This window comes from Callithrix jacchus, chromosome 1, assembly GCF_049354715.1.
Source record: "Callithrix jacchus isolate 240 chromosome 1, calJac240_pri, whole genome shotgun sequence".
In the NCBI taxonomy this organism is placed as follows: domain Eukaryota; kingdom Metazoa; phylum Chordata; class Mammalia; order Primates; family Cebidae; genus Callithrix; species Callithrix jacchus.
In genome coordinates this window covers 89,899,508-89,918,826 of record NC_133502.1, presented here as the reverse complement: position 1 = coordinate 89,918,826, position 19,319 = coordinate 89,899,508, and the positions used below count along the sequence as shown (strand labels likewise).

At 42.9% G+C, this 19,319-nt stretch overlaps 1 protein-coding gene across 7 annotated transcripts; it reads right to left on the bottom strand.

Annotated features, from left to right (window-relative positions):
- Positions 1-1,313: 1,313 nt before the first annotated feature.
- C1H9orf40 (chromosome 1 C9orf40 homolog) lies at positions 1,314-14,231 on the bottom strand. Of its 7 annotated transcripts, XR_001911869.4 has the most exons (6): positions 13,522-14,231; positions 13,252-13,409; positions 8,890-9,049; positions 2,434-2,515; positions 1,679-1,874; positions 1,314-1,504 (listed from the first exon to the last, which is right to left on the bottom strand). XR_001911869.4 is itself a non-coding variant. In XM_017972955.4 (3 exons), exons 1-3 carry the CDS (start codon positions 13,966-13,968, stop codon positions 8,962-8,964), a joined length of 693 nt encoding a protein of 230 aa, XP_017828444.3. In that variant the 5' UTR covers positions 13,969-14,231; the 3' UTR covers positions 8,480-8,961. The 7 variants fall into 7 exon arrangements, 4 of the variants coding, with proteins under 4 accessions (XP_017828444.3, XP_002742889.3, XP_054110730.2 ...); XR_001911873.4 differs by lacking the exon at positions 13,252-13,409; XR_013532885.1 differs by lacking the exon at positions 13,252-13,409 and having other exon boundaries at positions 13,639-14,231.
- Between the last annotated feature and the right edge of the window lie 5,088 nt (positions 14,232-19,319).

Here is a 19,319-nt window from a genome sequence, read left to right as displayed (position 1 = left end):
CAGAGTGGTTCCAATTATTTAAGAAATATAAAGAAGTCGGGCCGGGCGTGGTGGCTCAAACCTGTAATCCCAGCACTTTGGGAGGCCGAGGTGGGTGGATCACGAGGTCAACAGATCGAGACCATTCTGGTCAACATGGTGAAACCCCTTCTCTACTAAAAATACAAAAAATTAGCAGGGCACGGTGGCGCGTGCCTGTAATCCCAGCTACTCAGGAGGCTGAGGCAGGAGAATTGCCTGAACCCAGGAGGCGGAGGAATGGTGAGCTGAGATCGCGCCATTGCACTGCAGCCTGGGTAACAAGAGCGAAACTCCGTCTCAAAAAAAAAAAGAAAAGAAAAGAAAAAATATAAAGAAGTCATGACACATCTTCTTTTGCTGTTCCCACTGATTAGCAAAGATCAAGTGCCAGGCCTGGAAGAAATATTGTGAGAGTGTGTATGTTGGTTTATGAGTCATCCAGGAAAGCATGCCTGATCCATGGTTGCCATTTGGCAGTGGGGCATTCAGGCAAACATCACAGCTCCATGGGACCTCACAAGAATTTATTACAAAGATTTACCTGAGGCCATCGGATAGTCAGCACTCAAGACAGGATAATCCACATGGTACATCAGTGAAAGAGGATTTTTGAGGAAAAGGAATAAAAATTATATAGGCCTGGTTGCACCTCGACTGACCAGTACGAAACTATAAAGATTTTGAAGATGGAAGTTGGAAATCTCTAAATATAAGCAGCAAAAGGGCAACTTTTGTGACTATTGCTTAGTTACAAGAGTATTTTACCAGTTTTTAGTATGTGACTTATACTCTGAAAATTCATTGCAGACCATTTCTATAACTTGTTTGCATGAGTTTTCAAGCATTGCATGTCCTAACTTTCTTAAATGTCTTTGAAAGTAGAAATCAGGAAGCTGACACATTGTTTTCAACAAAATAAATAAATAATTGACCTTTATCATATTTAACCAAGTAACTCGCTCTGTCACCAGGCTGGAGTGCAGTGGTGTGATCTCAGCTCACGGCACCCTCCACCTCCCGGGTTCAAGCAATTCTCCTGCCTCAGCCTCCTGAGTAGCGGGGACTATAGGCACCACTTACATTTACCTTCTTACTGCCCTTTACCTTCTTTACCTTTACCTTTTTTACTTTTTTGAATTCTTTACCTTCTTTTACTTTTTTAAGGTAAAAAAGAAGGTAAAGGTAAAAAAGGTAAAGTAAAAAAGTAAAGAAGGTAAAGTAGCGGAGACTACAGGCACCACTTCTAGAAAACAAGCCCACACCAAGCACGACACAAATAAAAGCCATTATCCTTTTATGGGGAAAAAAAAGGAGATGTTTATTTATTTTAGAACATTAAATGTTGTGTCTTCAGTCTGCCCTGAGGGGCGCTGACTGGGGAGACAGCCTTCTTGGGGAGCGAGAGTTGGGGCTGTCCTGGATCCGTTGCTCATTATTGTGCCGGACACTTTTCAAGGACTGTTGATCTCGGATATGCTTCTCTCTGTTGGGGTAACTCTGGCTCTTGAGAGTGGCTTGTTGACTGCTGGCCCCTCCACCGCCCCACACCCAGACCCCCCAATTTCCCTATACCCCTCCACTGCCCCTCACCCAGACCCCCCAATTCCCCTATGCCCCTCCACTGCCCCACACCCAGACTCCCCAGTTCTCCTCCTACCTCTTGCTCCAGGGTTTTACTACCATCCTCTGTCCCCCTGGTGTCCCCATCCCAGGTCAGCTCCAGGCTGTCGTAAAGCCCTGGGGTCGAATCCCAGCCCGGTAGGAAGGATGCAGGGAAGGGGAAGTGCCTCATCGCTGCAGTTGTGAAAGCAAGTCCAGAATCCTCTCCAGGCCTGTCAGGAGGTCTCTATAAGCTGGAAATCAGGAGACCGGGTTAGGGCAGTGAGGGAGGGGCCTGGGATCTCACAGGAGGCAGAGTGGATGTTTCTTGAGGGAAGACCATGGGGAGTCAGACCCTGGAAACCACATGTCTGTGTCCAAGGCCACATGGCCTGGACAGTGATAGCGAGGCACGGAGGGCAAGGCTTTGTTGTCCACAAAGGGCTTTCACACACAGACCCCCCTATCCCCCTAGTTCTCACAGCTGCCCTGTGGGGAGAAAGGACTTGGGTGGTCTCAAAGAGGAATCAGCCTTAGCAGAGTTGAACAGCTGTCCACAGCCCCCTCACCCCTGTCCTGATTCAGACAGGCATTCATCTCCTCCCCCTACACTGTGCCCTGCTGGGGAACACCCAGTCCTTGGCCCACCATGGTTTCATGCCAGCACGGAATCTGAGAGGGACCCTGGGTTCTGATTTCCTTCCTAGGAGCCCCCACCTCAGGCCTCTTCAATTGACTTCCTCAGACAGAGTCGCTTCTCTCGGGGGACTGACGAGATCAAATGAACTCTAGTGTGCCCCGGCAGAGCCTTACCTTTCAGACTGTCGTTTTTCTTTCTGCGTTTGGGCTGACATCGACGCTGGGAGATAAGTTGACCCTGGGACAGAAGATGACCCTGGGAGACAAGAAAGGGCGAGGGGCTGAGACCAGCTCTCGCTCTCCGCCCCCAGTCCAGCCGCGGCGCTCACGAACCGCACAGCTCTCTCTTTTGCTCAGGGAGCAGTGTGTTCCTCCCACTCATGTTTAAGTGGATGATAAACTGCTTTTCTTCTTAGAAAAACATGAAGAGGGGGCCAGACGCAGTTGCTCACGCGTGTAATCCAAGCATTTGGGGAAGCCAAGAAGGATGGATCACCTGAGATCAGAAGTTTGAGACCAGCCTCGCCAGCATAGTGAAACCCTGTCTCTACTGAAAATAACAAAAATTAGCCAGGCGTGGTGGCACATGCCTGTGATCTCAGCTACTCCGGAGGCTGAGGCAGGAGAACTGCTTGAACGTGGGAAGTAGAGGCTGCAGTGAGCCGAGATCACCACTGCACTCTAGCCAGGGTGACAAGAGTGAGAATCCGTCTCAAAAAACAAACAATAAAACCCACCACAAAGAGGGATGTATATATATATATATACATGAGGAAACCTATATATAATATATATTTCATATATAAACTATAATATACATAATGTATAATATATGATATGTAATATAATATAAGTAACGGTAGAGGTGCTCCTCTACTGGACGAACACCCAGACTCAGGCCCGCGGGCACACCTGAGCTGTCAGGTAGGATTCTGCTTCTCAGGAGATCAGAGGAGACTCCAGGCCCAGGTGGGAGGCCCTCGGAGGCTCAGCACAGCCCCTAGATCACCCCACACAGAAGAGGCTGGGCCCCCAGCCACCTGCCCCAGGATGGGGCTTATGAGCGCCCTCCCACAGAGACCTCCCCCATGTCCTGACTGGTCCTCACCACTGAGTCCAGGGGTTTGGTTTTGCCCTGATGCCTCCTGTGCTCCCCCACAGATGGACTTAGAGCTTGGGATGGAAATCCCAGTCCCTACGAACAACCCCTGGCTGCTCTGCCTCTCCCTGGAAGGACCATGTTCTGGTCTCTCCTGACACTTCCCATTGCGGAAGTCTCTCCACTGGATTTGGAAAAGTAGAGCTAATAATAGAAAGAAAGGAGAGAATTGTGCTGTGTGGGTCCGGCCTGAGGGCTCCTTACCATTCTCTTCTCCCCGGGCGATGGTCAGGGTGGATCACGATGGAAGTAAGAGAGGCAGGGGGCTAATAGGAAATATAATTCCACGACAAATACCAGGGTGAGGAAGATATCCAACACCCATGGAGTAAAGCTGGGGGTGTTTATCCACAAATCACTAAGAAATTTTAGAGGAAACGGAATATTTGCCATCTGAATAGGTATGCTGCCTTCAAGTAACTGAGCTCTGGGCATTCCCTTGCAGACCAGGGACTGGGGCCCCGGCCTGCATCACAGAGCTGGGGCCTTCACATCACAAAGGGCCCCTGATGGGGGAGGGGCAGTGAGAGGGGGAGGCTGAAGCACAGCCCCTCCCCACCCGCAAGCCTGGGATCCCTCCAGCCTCCCACCTTCCAGATTCCTCCTTCCCACTAAGTTTTGTCAGTGACAGAACTCAGCCAATTTTCTGTTCTTTCTCCCTGGAACACAGATATTATCTGGTTTCTTTTATCTGTTGGAGATGGTGGTATGAGGTTATCTATTTTATAATCCTTGAAAATCTGAAGTTGACTCTGAAACTTTGACTATGTACCGGGGATTTTTATTCTCAGAATCTCATTTGTCCTCAACTCCAGCTTTCCCACACAATGTTTGATAATATCATACTCAAAAGTAAAAAGCTAAAAAGCTTTCCCTCTAATGTCGGGAACAAGAAAAGGATGCTCACTTTCACCACTTCTATTCTACATAGTAATGAAAGTCCTGGCCAAAATGATTATTCAAGATCAATAGATAAAATGCATCAAGTTCAGAAAAAAGAAGTGAAATTGTATCTCTTTGGACATGATCTAGTACACAGAATACTCTAAAGAGTCCAAAAAAATTGTTAGAATTAGATGACATGACCTAATATACATACAGAAAACTCTAAAGACTCCAGGAAAACTGTTAGAATTAATAAATGAATTCAGCAAAGTAGTATAATAAAAAAATGTAAAAATCAATTGCATTTCTATTCACCAAAAATAAACTTTCTGAAAGAAAATTAGAAAGCCAATCCCATTTACAGTGTTATCAAAAATAATCAAATGCTTAGGAATAAACTTTACCAAGGAGATGAAAGACACACTGCAAACTAAAAACATTAAGAAATTTAAAAAGACACAAGTAAATGGAAAGACATACTGTCTTCATGGATTGGAAGTCTTAATATTTACACTACTCAAAGCAATCTACAAATTCAATTCAATCTCCATAAACATCCTAATAGTTCTTTCTACGGCAACAAGTCTCTCAATAGCAATTCACAGAGCCCTCTTCTCTCAGGGCTCTGCCCAGCCTGCCAACACATCCTTGGGATTCAGAAGTAGCAGTTCTCTTGGTGCCACCCTGGGAACTGCCCTTGGAGGGTTTGGAATAGCAGTTGCAAACTCCAACACTGGCAGTGGCTCCTGCCGTGACTCCCTGACTGGCAGCAGTGACCTTTATAAGACAACATCGAGCAGCTTGACCCCCGTCGAATACAGTTTTTATAATGGCCTTAGCTTTTCCTTCTCTCCTGGACCCGTGGGCATGCCTCTCCCTAGTCAGGGACCAGGACATTCACAGACACCACCTCCTTCCCTCTCTTCATGTGGATCCTCTTCAAGCTTAAACCTTCAAGCAAATAATTTTGTTTATCAGAAGACTCAAGATACAATCAATAAAAGTTTTTGCAGGACTAGACTAGAAACACGGAGAGAAATACTAAATAGTGTGAATTTGTATCATTAGAATTTAATAATGGAACTGTAAAAAGAAATCTTAAATAAATGGGCAAAGGGAAATACTGCATTAAAGAGATAAATGTTTATGGGGGATATAAACTTAAGATAATTCTTGACTTTTTTCAATGCAATTTACTATACTAAAATATTTAGTAATTCAACAAGTATTTATTGATACCTGCTATATACAAATCCCTAAATAAAATATTGTGAAGGATGACACACACCAAAAAAATGAGGAAAATATACTTCATAAATACAGAGAACTTAATATACAGTTAGATTAGACAAAAATAAAGTTGTAAAATATATACATTTACATGTTTCCTTATATATATGTATATATGTATCCATCTGATATTCAAAATAACTGTGCAACTTGTAAAGAAGTGTTCATTTTTATTTAATGTGAGAGAAAATTGAGGCTAAGGGAGGCAAAATGATTTGCACTAAAATCACACAGAAGTAATAAAAGGCTCAACCCAGACTCAACCCTAAGTTAGCTGACACCAAATGCACTGGAATTTGTTGCCTCTATACGTCAAAGTAAAATGCCACAAGTGCCAAAAGGAAGGGATATGCAGTGTTACTTGCATTCCTTCTTGCTGAGGAGATCAGAACAGATTTCATGGAGATATTTGATCTGAGCCTTGAAGGCAACATTTTGACAGGCAGCAATGGGCAGAGAGGAAATTGTACAGTGAGAGAAATCATTTAAAGAGAGCAAAAGGTAAGCAGTTTCCAGGAACTAATGCATACTTAAGGAACAGTGACCAATTCAGTGTGCCTGGATGGAGTACATAAAGAGTAGTGAGTGATAAGGCTGAAAACGTGGCCTGGAGTCAGGTCATGTAGTACCCTGAAAATCTCACAAAGTAATATGCACATTTTTGTCTGCTAATGGAGAATTGTTGAAGGTGTCTGAATAATGATACAATCAGAATCAAGCTTTGAAAAGATTTTTTTTTTTTTTTTTTTTTTGAGACGGAGTTTCGCTCTTGTTACCCAGGCTGGAGTGCAATGGCACGACCTCGGCTCACTGCAACCTCAGCCTCCTGGGTTCAGGCAATTCTCCTGCCTCAGCCTCCTGAGCAGCTGGGATTACAGGCACGCGCCACCATGCCCAGCTAATTTTTTGTATTTTTAGTAGAGACGGGGTTTAACCATGTTGATCAGGATGGTCTCCATCTCTTGACCTCGTGATCCACGTTTTGGCCTCCCAAAGTGCTGGGATTACAGGCTTGAGCCACCGCGCCCGGCCGCTTTGAAAAGATTCTGGCAGTAAGATGTAGAATACTTTGGAAAAACCGAGTAGTTATGAGGCCAGGGTAATAACACAGATAAGAAATAATGAGGGTCAGATCTATAATAGTGAGAGCAAAAATGGGAAGAAAATAAGAGATAGATGTGAGCAATGTTGAAAATATAGAATCAAAAGATCTCTTCAACTAATTATCTTAGGAAACATAGGGAAAGAAGAAAATTCGTCTGAGTAACTAGAAAGGTAATCTAATTATTTAAAAATAAAAATAAACCAGAACACTTGTAGACAACAAGCTCAGATTTCACTGTGTCCAGTGCTCAGAGATACTTGTCATGAAAGCATGTAGCTGTATAACCTATCCTCCCTGCTGCATCCTGACCCCTATATGCACATCCAGAGGCCATAGTCATTGAAGAATTTAAGCTTTATAAGTCACCAGGTGTTTGTCTAATAAATAAAGCAAACCATTAAGAAGTATGTGGTCAAAAATGGGGCCATTATTTACTTCAAGGAAAGGCATGTGTTAGGGCAATACTAGCTGCTATGAATAGAAAACCTATCAAATTTCGGCAGCCTAGCACTATGGAACTTATTTTTTCACTCATTTGAGTCTAGTTGCCACTGGCCAGAGAAGGGGGAACTCCATGTAGTCATTCAGGAACCCAGGATTATGAAAATGCTTTCATTTTAGCTTCCAAGTTCATCCTAGTATTATTGCCCATTTGGCAGGAAACAAGAGAGAGAATAAAAAATTTCATAGAAGAGTTCTAGGGACCAAGCCTAAAAATGGTATAGATCACTTCTGCCCACACTTCTTTGGCCAGAATTCAGTCACGTTGCTATAACTTAACTGTGAGAGAGGCTTAGAAATATGGAAATAACCATGAGGCTAAGAAGATAAGGAAATAATTTTGTTAAATGGATAGTTGGCTTCTACCATTAGATCACAATTTCAAAGGCAAAATGTAGGGGCTAAGGATAAGCAAAAAGAACCACAGTCCTCTCTATGAAAACACAAATTACTATTGCCATTGTGGAAAGAAGTGGTCTAACAGGGTACGGAGCATTTGAAAAAATGCTTAAAACTTTTATCTTAAAACTTGGGTTGTGGAAGAGTGTGTGTGTGTGTGTGTGTGTGTGCGCGCGCGCGTGTGTTAGACCACCCTGTTCATGCCGAGGTGGGTGGATCCACGAGGTCAAGAAATCGAGACCATCCTGGTCAACATGGTGAAACCCCATCTCTACTAAAAATACAAAAAATTAGCTGGGCATAGTGGCCCGTGCCTGTTATCCCAGCTACTCAGGAGGCTGAGGCGGGAGAATTGCCTGAACCCAGGAGGCGGAGGTTGCGGTGAGCCGAGATCGCACCATTGCACTCCAGCCTGGGTAACAAAAGCGAAACCCCATCTCAAAAAAAAAAAAAAAATAGTTATATCCAAGACCCTCCTCAGAACTATTGAGAATCTCTGAAGAGTGAGGCTCAGGCAAAGATTTTTAAAGTGCTGTCAGTGTTGAGAACTACAGGTCTAAAGCAATAAGGAATAAAACCATGCCTTGAAACAATTCAAAACCAAGAAGCTGATCATATAATATATTTCTTTCCTCTAATCCTAGGAAGAGAAGGAAGCAAGCATCAACTTGGTTTTCATTGTTCTTTATCAATCTTAAGTCGCCCATAGTAGAGCTTAACAAACATCAAATATTGGAAGTTATGCAATGCTACCCAAGCTGAAATTCTCACTACTTAACATTTAGAAAGCTCTTTTAAAATAGCTTTTAAAACAATCCCCCAGCTTAAGTTTGCATAGATGTTCAAGTCAGCTATTTGTTCAACTAACAGAGTCAATAGAATGTATTAGAAAGTACTTTATTAACAAGTTATTATAAAACAATATTCATTTTATGTACTACAAATAAACTTTTTGGTGCAGATAGGAGGAATATTGGAGTGTTTCCCATCTATTTCTAAAATTGCTAGAATTTATTTTCATCAGTACCTTCAATTCTAACATTTAAACAAAGCTTTTTTCTCTAAGAATGCATACATAAAATACTTCCCCTACAACTGTACTCTATCCTTGACAAATCCTTATTAAGAGGTTCAGTAGTAACTGTAGGTATTTACTGTCAGAACAGTTTTTCTTTATTTCTCAGGTTTGGAAATATAACTTCAAGTAAGGAAATTAACTTTTCCCTTTAGAATACATGAATTAATTTAGAGACATCTCAAATCAGCCAATCCTACTCCTTCAGCTCCTTACGTCAGGACTCCATGTCAACCTCAGACCCTTCATTCTTGCCCTGAAGTGTTGCTTCTGTCAGGGTGTCTTCATTTAAATCTTCAATGTCTGCCAGATCAATAGGTGGCAAAGGATTCCTCCAGTACTGGAAGGTATTATACTGCCAAAATTCTTCATTGTGCTTTAGAGAAAAAAAAAAAAAAAAGAGAGAGATGAAAGTAGCTTCGAAAAAATTAACTTTTTTCAGAAAACAGATTTGTTTGAAAAGCAAACTCATATAGGATTTTGTAGTCTTCTATTTTGTATTTTTAACAAATACACATTTTTAATTAAGTCTCATCTAAGTACTTCATGTACTCAATAAAATCTGTGCATTTTAATATTTGTGATTTTTCAAGTATTTAAATTTAAAGGAATTTTCCACAATTTTCTCCCATTTTTCACCGAAAGAAAATTATCTAAAAACAGTCTTAAAATTTTTTATCTTTTAGTGAGAAAAATAAAAATTTATTTTAAAAATACATACACACACTTCTTATAATTTATTTTTGGTCTTGTTCTTAAGGTTCAGTGTTTTAAGAGATTTACTTTACATAGGCCAAAATATTTTGAAACCTTCCAAAAAGTATTAGGCTATAAACAAGATGAATAGCAAGAAAATCTTAAACTGATCATCATTTTACTAAAGATTAAAAAAAAAATCAATGCTCAATAGCACGTGAGCTAGTGGCTACTGTGCTGGACACACAGGTCTGTAAGAAAGTCTCATCAGGAAGTTCATTATCTTCAATGCTGAGCCTTAAATAATTAAGCTTTGGCGCAGTGGCTCATGCCTATAATCCCAGCACTTTGGGAAGCCAAGGTGGGTGGAATCACAAGGTCAAGAGATCGAGACCATCCTGGTCAACATGGTGAAACCCCGTCTCTACTATAATACAAAAAATTAGCTAGTCATTGTGGCGCCTGCCTGTAATCCCAGCTACTCGGGAGGCTGAGGCAGGAGAATTGCCTGAACCCAGAAGGCACAGGTTGCGGGGAGCCGAGATCACGCCATTGCACTCCAGCCTGGGTAACAAGAGCGAAACTCCATCTCAAAAAAAAAAAAAAAAGAAAAAGAATTAAGTTTGGGGGAATTTTTAATATGGGAATAAACATGTAATAAGTCAAAGAAAAATTTCACTTTAATAAGAAAATGTGGTTAAAAACAAGGTTCTAGTTCTCTGCCTTTTGAAAAATCTACTGTACAAATTATCCACTTATAAACATAGACCAAAAAAAGGTCTTTTAATTCTGTTAGTAAAACCTAGTGACTAAGGGCACAAATTTTGCCACCAGACAGACCTGGCTTTGCAAGATAACTCCACCACCCAGTAACTCTGATCTTGACCTCATCGATAAAATGGAGAACTGTTTTAAAAATTAAGGCTTAGCATAGTAATTGCTAATATTGCTAGGTATTATATCCCAATAAGCCTATGAATCATTAATCACTGTCTCCTTAGTAGAACATTTCTGCTTACTTTCTGTTAAGAATATTTAACAGTGGCTGGGCATGATTACATCTGTAATCCCAGCACTTTGGGATGCAGAAGGATTGCTTGAGCCCCAGAGTTGAACACCTGCCCTAGCAACATAGCAAGACTCTGTCTCAATTTATTAAACAAAACAAACAAAAACTAACAGTAAGAGTCAACACTGACAGAGCAATGAATCTGTATAACGACACTAACATGAAAAAAATATATGAGGCTGGGCGTGGTGACTCATGCTTCTAATCCCAGCACTTTGGGAGGCCGAGGCAGGTGGATCACCTTAGGTCAGGAGTTGGAGACCAGCCTGACCAATATGGTGAAACCCGTCTCTATTTCAAAAGAAAAAAAATAAATGAATATTTAATGAATACCTGATTTTATTTCTCTAGTCAAAAAACATCTGAAACAACTTAGGAAATATCCTCAAGTTCCAGGATAGAAATGATGTAACATTATTCTGCCTAGATTGCATCCTCAATGTAGAAAAAAGGTATTTGAGGTAGTATTTCTTAAATGAGGTCCCAAGGGTGAGGGCTGGGACTTAGCCCTATTCTGAACACAAAAGAAACCAGGCATTTACTGTATTGAATTGTTTACTTCTCTGTTTTTGTTATATTTAATTTTCCCTTGGTAATCAGGTATAAAATCCTTAAAACAAAAAGCCTGTGTCTTTACAGGCAGAAAGGAAAAACGGAAGCTGGAGAGAGCATGTTTGCAAAAGAGAAGTGGCTCCAGAACAAATCTAACAAAAAGAACAAACAGGAGTGTCACTGGGCTTTCCTCAAAAGAAAAGAGGACCTGACGGTGGCTCATGCCTGTAATCCCAGCAATCTGGTAGGCAGAAGCAGGAAGATCCCTTGAGCCCAGCCTGAATAACATGGTGAAACTCCATCCTTACAGGAAAAAAAAAAACAAAAAATAAACAGTCCAGCATGGCAGTGTGTGCCTGTAGTCCCAACTATTCAGGAGTCTAAGGCTGCAGTGACCCAAGATCATGCCACTGCACTCCAACCTGGGCATAGGAGCAACCCCTCCCCCCCAAGACCCTTTAAAAAACAAAACAAAACAAGAGACAGGGGGACTAGTCGTGGTGAAGAAGGAACTCCTGGAGCCATCCTTTTTCTGTGTCATGTACTTGCAGCGACTATAGGAAATAGAGAGCTATCAGATCTAGTCATTGCTGTGGGAGAAGAGACAGTTGAGTCTAAGACTCTAAGCAAGCATCATCATGTCAGACTACTAGAGAACCCTCACCTTTGCCTACTGTCATTTCCATATTTCCCTCTTATCAACTATGTGGCATACCGTAGTCAGTGTATTCTGGTAGGAAAGACAAGCCTATGCATGGGTGGAGTACTAAAAACATTCTGAAGAGCTTTCAAAAAGTTTTCAAACTACACAGCCCCTAATCTCCATATCCAATAGGTTTAGAAGACTATTTTCAGTTGATTTTAAATATCTGAGAGCAATCTGAAGAAAAAGTTTAAATAAGGCTCATGTTTCAATCATAGGCCAAAAAAAAAAATCTTTCTCAACTATAAAACTCTCATTGTTTTATTGGATTTTTCACAAGAACAAGTCATGTCTAAGAACTTTCATTTATTATTTTTTTTGGAAAGGCATTTGAAAACTCTGACATAAGATACTTAAGAAAATTTAAAAAAAACAAACAAAAATACAAAAAACGTTGGGTGGATGCTATCAGATAGTAGCTGAAGATAATTTGGGGAATTCTGAGAAACCTGTACTTGGTTCTTCATCTCCCAAGTCCCCAGGTAAGTCATTCCAGGACTGTGAAAAACCAGTATGAATTCCTAAGTCTAGACCAAAGCTGTCCAATAAACATACAATACTCCAAAAACATAATTTAAAATTTAAAAAGTAAAAGAAACTTCTGGTATTAATTTTAATATATTTTCTTCAATACATCCAAGTTATTTCATGTGTAATCTATTTAAAATTTTGAGCTATTTTATCTTTCTGTATTTCTTATTAAATCCACGAAATTTCGTGTATACTTTATACTTAGAGCAAATTTCCATTTGAACTAGTCATGTTTCAAGTGTTCTTACTGGCTAAAGGCTGGGCAACAGAGATCTACACAAATCCAGGCATGCCTAGATTGTCTCAAGATTCTTAGGTGCAGAGATGAGGCAGGCTCATTTCTTGAATGGGAACCCCCCACACACAATGATTCTCATATACACCTTACCTTAAGGCCCAAATTAATTTTTTCTTTTTTGAGAGCGAGTCTCACTCTGTTGCCCAGGCTGGAGTGCAGTGGCCCCATCTCAGCTCACTGCAACCTCCACCTCTCAGGTTAAAGCGATTATAATGCCTCAGCCTCCCGAGTAGCTGCGATTACAGGCATGCACCACCACACACGCAGGTAATTTTGTATTTTTAGTAGAGACTGGGGTTTCACCCTGTTGGCTAGGCTGGTCTCGAACTCCCGACCTTAGGTGATCTGCCCGCCGTGGCCTTCCCAAAGTGCTGGGATTACAGGCGTGAGACACCACGCCCCGCCCCAAGTTAGTTTTCAACAATACTTTTGCCTAGGATCAGATAACACCATGAGTTAAAAAAAGCTTTGCCTAAGTTATGGCGGTCCATTCTTTTGCCCAGAAGAGCTGTAACAGCCTGTAGGACGTCCTATTAACTGAGGGCTACTACACTCCTCTCCGTCTAGAAAAAGAATTCTATCCCGAGTTCTAGACTAATCACCGTTAAACCCAAGAAGGCCCGCTACTCCTTTGACTGTCGTTTGTCGTTCGGCTGAACCTATCTTTTCACAGTCAGCATCCGCACTAAGCTCACAGCCTGCCACGACCCACGGTCCCGTTTCTCTTACAGAGCGCGGCGCTGACGCCGCAAGGCCACTTCTACTGCTCCCGACCACAGTCCGTTTCCCTCTAGAGCAGCCCAGTGCTTTCTGCCCTTCGGAATCCCGGGGCGTGTCTCCTGGGGGTCGGCGTCCTCTCTCGGAGCGGTGACCTTTTCTTTTCGCCTCTGCAGGCGTTTTAACCAATACAAGTCATGAGTAGGACCCGGGGTGCTCTGAGTGTGGGGGAGAAAGGGCGAGCCCCTTAGCCCCTCAGCCCACCTGACCCCCAGCCCCTACCTGGCGCGGTGCGACCCCCCAGTCTCCCCGCTGGGGCCCTGCGCGCCCCTCCCCGTCGTCGCCACCGCCCCTCAGGGGCCGGTCGCCCTGGAGCTCCTCCCCTGGCCCCCGCCCTACAGGCAGCGGCGGCGGCGGCGGCGGCAGCAGCAGCGGTGGCTCGCCGGTCTCCAGGCCTCGGTCCTCTTGCTCCTGGCCGCCCGGGGCGCTGTTGTCCCCGCTGTCGCGGCGCTTGCTGGGCGATGCCGAGGGCTCTGCCATGGTCCCTGCGTCGATTTTGCGCTTTCGGTGCTGTTCGGGTACGCCGAAAGGCTGCCCAGGATGCGCGGCCCCGGGCTGCCGGATCCAGAGAGGCGGTGGCGGCGGCGGCTGCTCAGGGAAGTCGCAGAGCAGGAGCCGCTTCCAAGGCACGTGGAACGTCAGCGGCTCGGCCGCACGCCGCTTGGCCATGGGCCCAGAGGCTCGGGCGGAGCCCGCCAGGCGCGGGAGACCGATCGCCGATAGCTGTGGGGGCGAAGAGCGAGGACTGAGCGCGTGAGGGAGGGACAGGCCGAAGTCGGGCGAGGAGGCGACAGGACGCTGAAGGGGGCGGGGCAGCTCGTGCACCGGCTAGGGTTGGGGCTCCGGCCGGGAGGTAGCTCGCGCGCTCAGCCCTTGCCGCCGCAGAGATACTGCCCGGACGTTGAGAAGCAACCGCGAAACGGCGGAGATTCGAACCTGCGCACAACGTGCGCGCGCGCACTCTCCTGCCAGGAGGAGCCGCTGGTTGGTGGCTTGCGGGGCGCGCTCCCCAGCGTCCTCGCGACCGGAAGTGCTCGCCCGGAGGTAGGCGGGAAGGCGGCGGCGGGCTTAAAGACCCGATCTGGCGGCCCGCAGAGGGGGCGTGACCTTGTTTCCTCAAGGGCGTGATGGTGGTCTTACTACTACGTTCGGCGTAGCGCGGTACCTTGTACACACTTCTATAGGAAATTTAAGTCCTTTAAAATGTGTATTTCCCTCCTCCAGTCATTGAGGACAGGGGTGCGCCACCATGAAATTAAGACAAAGATAATACAATTCCAGACTATTCTGGGCAACATAGCAAGACCTCGTCTCTACACAAAAATTAGGACAGGCTTGGTGGCCTGCCCCTGTGGTCCCAGCTACTTGGGAGGCTGGGGAGGAAGATTCAGTTGAGCCCGGGAGGGGGAGGCTGCAGTGAGCCAATATAGCACTACTACACTCAAGCCTGGGCGACAGAGCGAGACTACGTCTCAAAAAAAGAAAGGATAATACAAACTCAATAAACTAGTGTTTAAAAGACTTTACAATAGGTTATTATACAAATGACTGAAGGGGAGTCCAGGCTAAGTAGCAAAAGCTAACATAAAACACACACACCACACATCGAAGTGTATGTTTTGCGCAGCTGCTGTGGAAGGTGAAGGAGGCACCACATTCCTGGAAGATCTCTTGATTAAAAACTTACGGAGGAAGTTATGGACAAGATGTGCAGCTCATCCAAAATAGCTGGGTAGTTGGCAAGAACCAAGCCTGAAGCACACAGCTCCTGTCCTTTCCAGCTGAAACCTAAAATTGTTGGGCTCTTAAATTAGGTTGGAAGCCTGAGTTCCCTGCTTACTCCGGACGATGGTCTGATCAAGATTCCAAGACCATAACAGCAAAATAGTGTTGTCAGGTGAAGTGATGTGGAGACAACCACAGTGTATTTACTGTTTTATTATTATTATTTATTATTTTTGAGACAGTATCTCTCTCGGTAGCTGAGGCAGGAGTGCAGTGGTGCCATCACGGCTCACTGCAGCCTGCCCCCACTGGGCTCAAGTGATCCTCCCGCCTGGGCCTCCCAAAGTGCTTCCTTTACAGGTGTGAGCCACCGCACCTGGCCATATTTGCTATTTTAATAGTTTGATAAAGACAGTAACCAAGCAAGCAAAAGTGGAAGGCAGAAAAGTCTGTATTATCAGTGCTTTGAAGGGAGAAACTACTATTATTCTCCGTAGAAAAAGTGTGCAAGGAAGATTATTCTAGTGCTAGGTACTGACTCACTACTAACTACCCTGTGCCCCTGCACCTCAAGGTGGTTGTGAGAGGACGAGTTGATTAGTTATTAACAAGCACAGAAATCTACCAGATTAGGGTAGTAAGCAATAGCTTTTCTGTTTGATCTTTCCTTTTCTTGTTTGAAATTGATAACAGGCTGGGTGGGGTGGCTCACACCTATAATCGCAACACTTTGGTAAGTCAAGGTGGGCAGAACATCTGAGCCCCGGAGTTCCATACCAGCCTGGCCAACATGGTGAAACCCTGTCTCTACAAAAAATATAGCAATTAGCCAGAGGTGATGCCTTGCACCTGTAGTCCCTGGGAGGCTGAAGTGGGAGGAACACTTGAACCCAGGAGGCAGAGGCCAAGATTGTGCCACTGCACTCCAGCCTGGGTGACAGTGTGAGACCCTGTCTCGGGGAAAAAAATAAATTGAAAACCCATCTATCTGTCTCAAACAGAGGAAGAGTTTTGCCATTTTTTAAATCAGCAGGAAAGATCTTAATCGTAGTTATCAGGTGCTGTTGAAAGGGTGTGAGGAGTCCTGTCTCAATGAGTGTGGTTTAGCTAATGGTTGATTCTTTTGTGTTTCTCTTTACAGACTCATTTTTTCAAAATTGTGAAATTTATCATATATGTAAAAGGTTGTATAAAATACACATATAGTTAAAGGAATGATAGTAATACATAACAGCATTCTGTTTCAGAAATAGAATACTGCCTGTACTAGAACATGACAAGCTCCCTATGCGCCCCTTCCCCACTGGCACATATCCTTTTCTTTCCCTCATTCCTGATAATTACTGTTTTGAATGTTGAGTTAATCATTCCTTTGCTTTTTAACTTCTCCATCTGTATACATATTGCTAAATAACTTTTTATTTTTTTTGAATTGGGGGCTTGCTTGTTGCCCCAGCAGGCTAGCAGTGATGCAATTACAGCTCACTGCAGCCCTGACCTCCTAGAGTGAAGCAATCCTCCCACCTCAGCCTCCTGAGTAGCTGAGACTACAGGTGTACACTACCACACCCAGGTAATTTTTAAATTTTTCTGTAGAGCCGAGGTTTTGCCATGTCGCCCAGGCTAGTCTCAAAGTCCTGAACTCAAGCAATCTGCCTGCCTTGGCCCCCAAAGTATTGGGATTACAGGCATGAGCCACCACGCCCAACTTAATACATTTTTTGAAACAGGGTCTTGCTCTGTTGCCCAGGCTGGAATGTAGTGGCGTGATCACTATTCACTGCAGCTTCAGCTTCCTGGCCTGAAGCAGTCCTCCTGCCTCAGTCTTCCAAGTAGCTGGGCCCACAGCTTGTGCCACCACACCCAGCTAATTTCTTATTTTAGTAGAGACAAGGTCTCACTATGTTGCTCAGGCTTGTTTTGCTTTTTTTTTTCAAGCTTTACCTAGGTCTAAATGACATACAATAATTTGCATATAAAGTGTACAATTTGATATTCATATACTTGTGAAACTATAATCACAATCAAGATAAAGTTTTGAGAGCAGTCTTTGACATCTTGTTCTTCAGGAGTATGTCAACTATACTTGGCCCTTTGTTCTTCCATAATAGCATCCTCTGTAACATTTTGTTACCCTTTTGAAATTTTGATTATAATTATATTGAAATAATAGATTAATTTGGGAAGAATTGTTATCTTTACAATATCAAACTCACTTCCTGTTCAGGAATATAACTAAATTTTTTTTTTTTTAGTCTCTGAATAAAGTTTTCTATTTCTCACCATAAAGAGCTTAATATCTTTGTTTAGTTTATCCCTAGGTACTTTATAATTTTTGTAGACAATTTTTTTTTTCTTTTTAAATAACATTTTCTGAGTTTTCTTTGCGGCTCTGGGTTCTTTTTTTTAAAGGCCTGGAAGTAGAATTTGAAATTCGTTTACCATAAGTTATAAAGAGTACCAGATCCACTTATTCAAGGAATTTGTCCATTTCATTCATCAAATTTGTTGGAATGTTTTCTTAGTTTCTCTTTTGCCCATTTCATTGGCTTCTACTAAATTTGGATTTACTTTGCTCTTCTTTCTCTAGCTTCTTCTGATAGAACCTAAAATGTCACTGACATTTTAGTTTTTGTTAGTTTTTCTTTTTTTTTTTTTTTTTTTCTTTTTTGTGATTCAGTCTCCCTCTTTTGCCCAGGCTGAAGTGAAGTGGCACAATCTTAGCTGACAGCAGCCTCCGCTTCCCAGGTTCAAGCAATTCTCCTGCCTCAGTCTCCTGAATAGCTGGGACTTCAGGCTTGTGCCACTGCACCTGGCTAATTTTTGTATTTTTAGTAGAGATGGCGTTTCACCATGCTAGCCAGGTTGGTCTCAAACTCCTGACTACAAGTGATCCACCCACCTCAGCCTCTCAAACTGCTGGGATTACAGGTGTGAGCGACCCGCCTGGCCTTCTTTGTTAGTTTCTAGCATAAACCTTTAAAGCTTTAACTTTCCCTGTAGCACTGCTTTGGCTGCATCCTACAAATTTTGGTATGTTGTATTTTCATTATCTTTCAGTTGGAAATACTTTCAAAATTTCTTGTTAACTCTATGTCCTTTTTATTGTTCTGAATTTCATTTTAAAGTTAACCGATTGGCATTTACTTAGCTATACCTCTTTGAATTAATAAGGCAATTTCTCTAAGGACTGTTCATATGCATTTTTATTTTTTCACGGTCTCCTTTGAGCTAACATTGTACCACTTCACGTAAAACATAAACACCTTGCACCCCTCCCCCTGTCCTATCCAAATGCATTTTTTATTGACCTAATAGGATCTTATACCTATTCTACTTTTCGTATAATTTTGTGGATAATGACTTAGAAGTCATTAGTTACAGCAAAGCAACAAAGAAGGGAAACTTTTTTTCTTCTTAAAAGGATTTCCTTAAAAAGGAAAACCTACTCACAAACATTCTGCTTATCTTTAAAACTTGTGTGTTTCAGACTAACTGAAGCCTCACAGCAGTGTAGGATAGGGACGTAGTTTAAAATTTTTTATTTAATTGCCAGACCTTTTACATAATCTCATTTGATCCCAAAAACTTTAGGGCAGATTATTGACAGCTAAACAGATAAACACCTCTCTTCTGCTCATCAGATCCATGTAACTTCTCAAGAGTCTACCTTAACCACCTTATTTAAAATTGCAACTCACTCTACATTTTTCCTGACCCTTAATTCCCCTACTTCTTTTCCCCGATAGCATGGTTACTTTCTAATCTATTATATATTGGGCTTACTTATTACTCTTATTGTCTCCCTTTCTAGAAAGTAAGCTCCTTAAAGGTAGGGTTTTGGTTTGCTTTTTGGGTTTTGTCCCCACTCATACTTAAAGTGCCTAGCATGTTAAGTGCTAAGTAAATACTTGTTGCACTAATGAGTGCCCATTATTTCCACTTGGGTGTTCCATAGGCATCTCATATTCCATCCTCCACTGTCATCAGTCATCTATTCAGGTACTCATACCAGAAATATAATTGTATTCTTTCACAATCATGTTCACGCAATTTATTCTTTGAATACATATTTTGAGCATCTGCTACAGACCAGGCAAAATTTCTAGACACGAGTTACAACAATAAGCAAAACAAAAATCCCTGCCCATGACTGTCCAGGGAATCTTATCTTGGGGGAGACAGATAAATAAGTTCATCTATCAGGTGGTGCTGAGGAAAAATAAAAATAAAGCAGGATAAGAGGAATAGGTGGTCAAGATGGGCATCTCTGACAAGACTTGGGCAAAGACCTG

Coding starts and splice junctions, on each gene's coding strand:
- C1H9orf40 (XM_054254755.2), bottom strand. CDS start 13,968: ATGGCCAAGCGGCGTGCGGCCGAGCCGCTGACGTTCCACGTGCCTTGG. Junction 13,410..13,521: donor GGGGGGTCGCACCGCGCCAG/GTAGGGGCTGGG, acceptor AAACGCCTGCAG/AGGCGAAAAGAAAAGGTCAC. Junction 9,959..13,251: donor CGGCGTCAGCGCCGCGCTCT/GTAAGAGAAACG, acceptor TTTTTTTTTGAG/ATGGAGTTTCGCTCTTGTTA.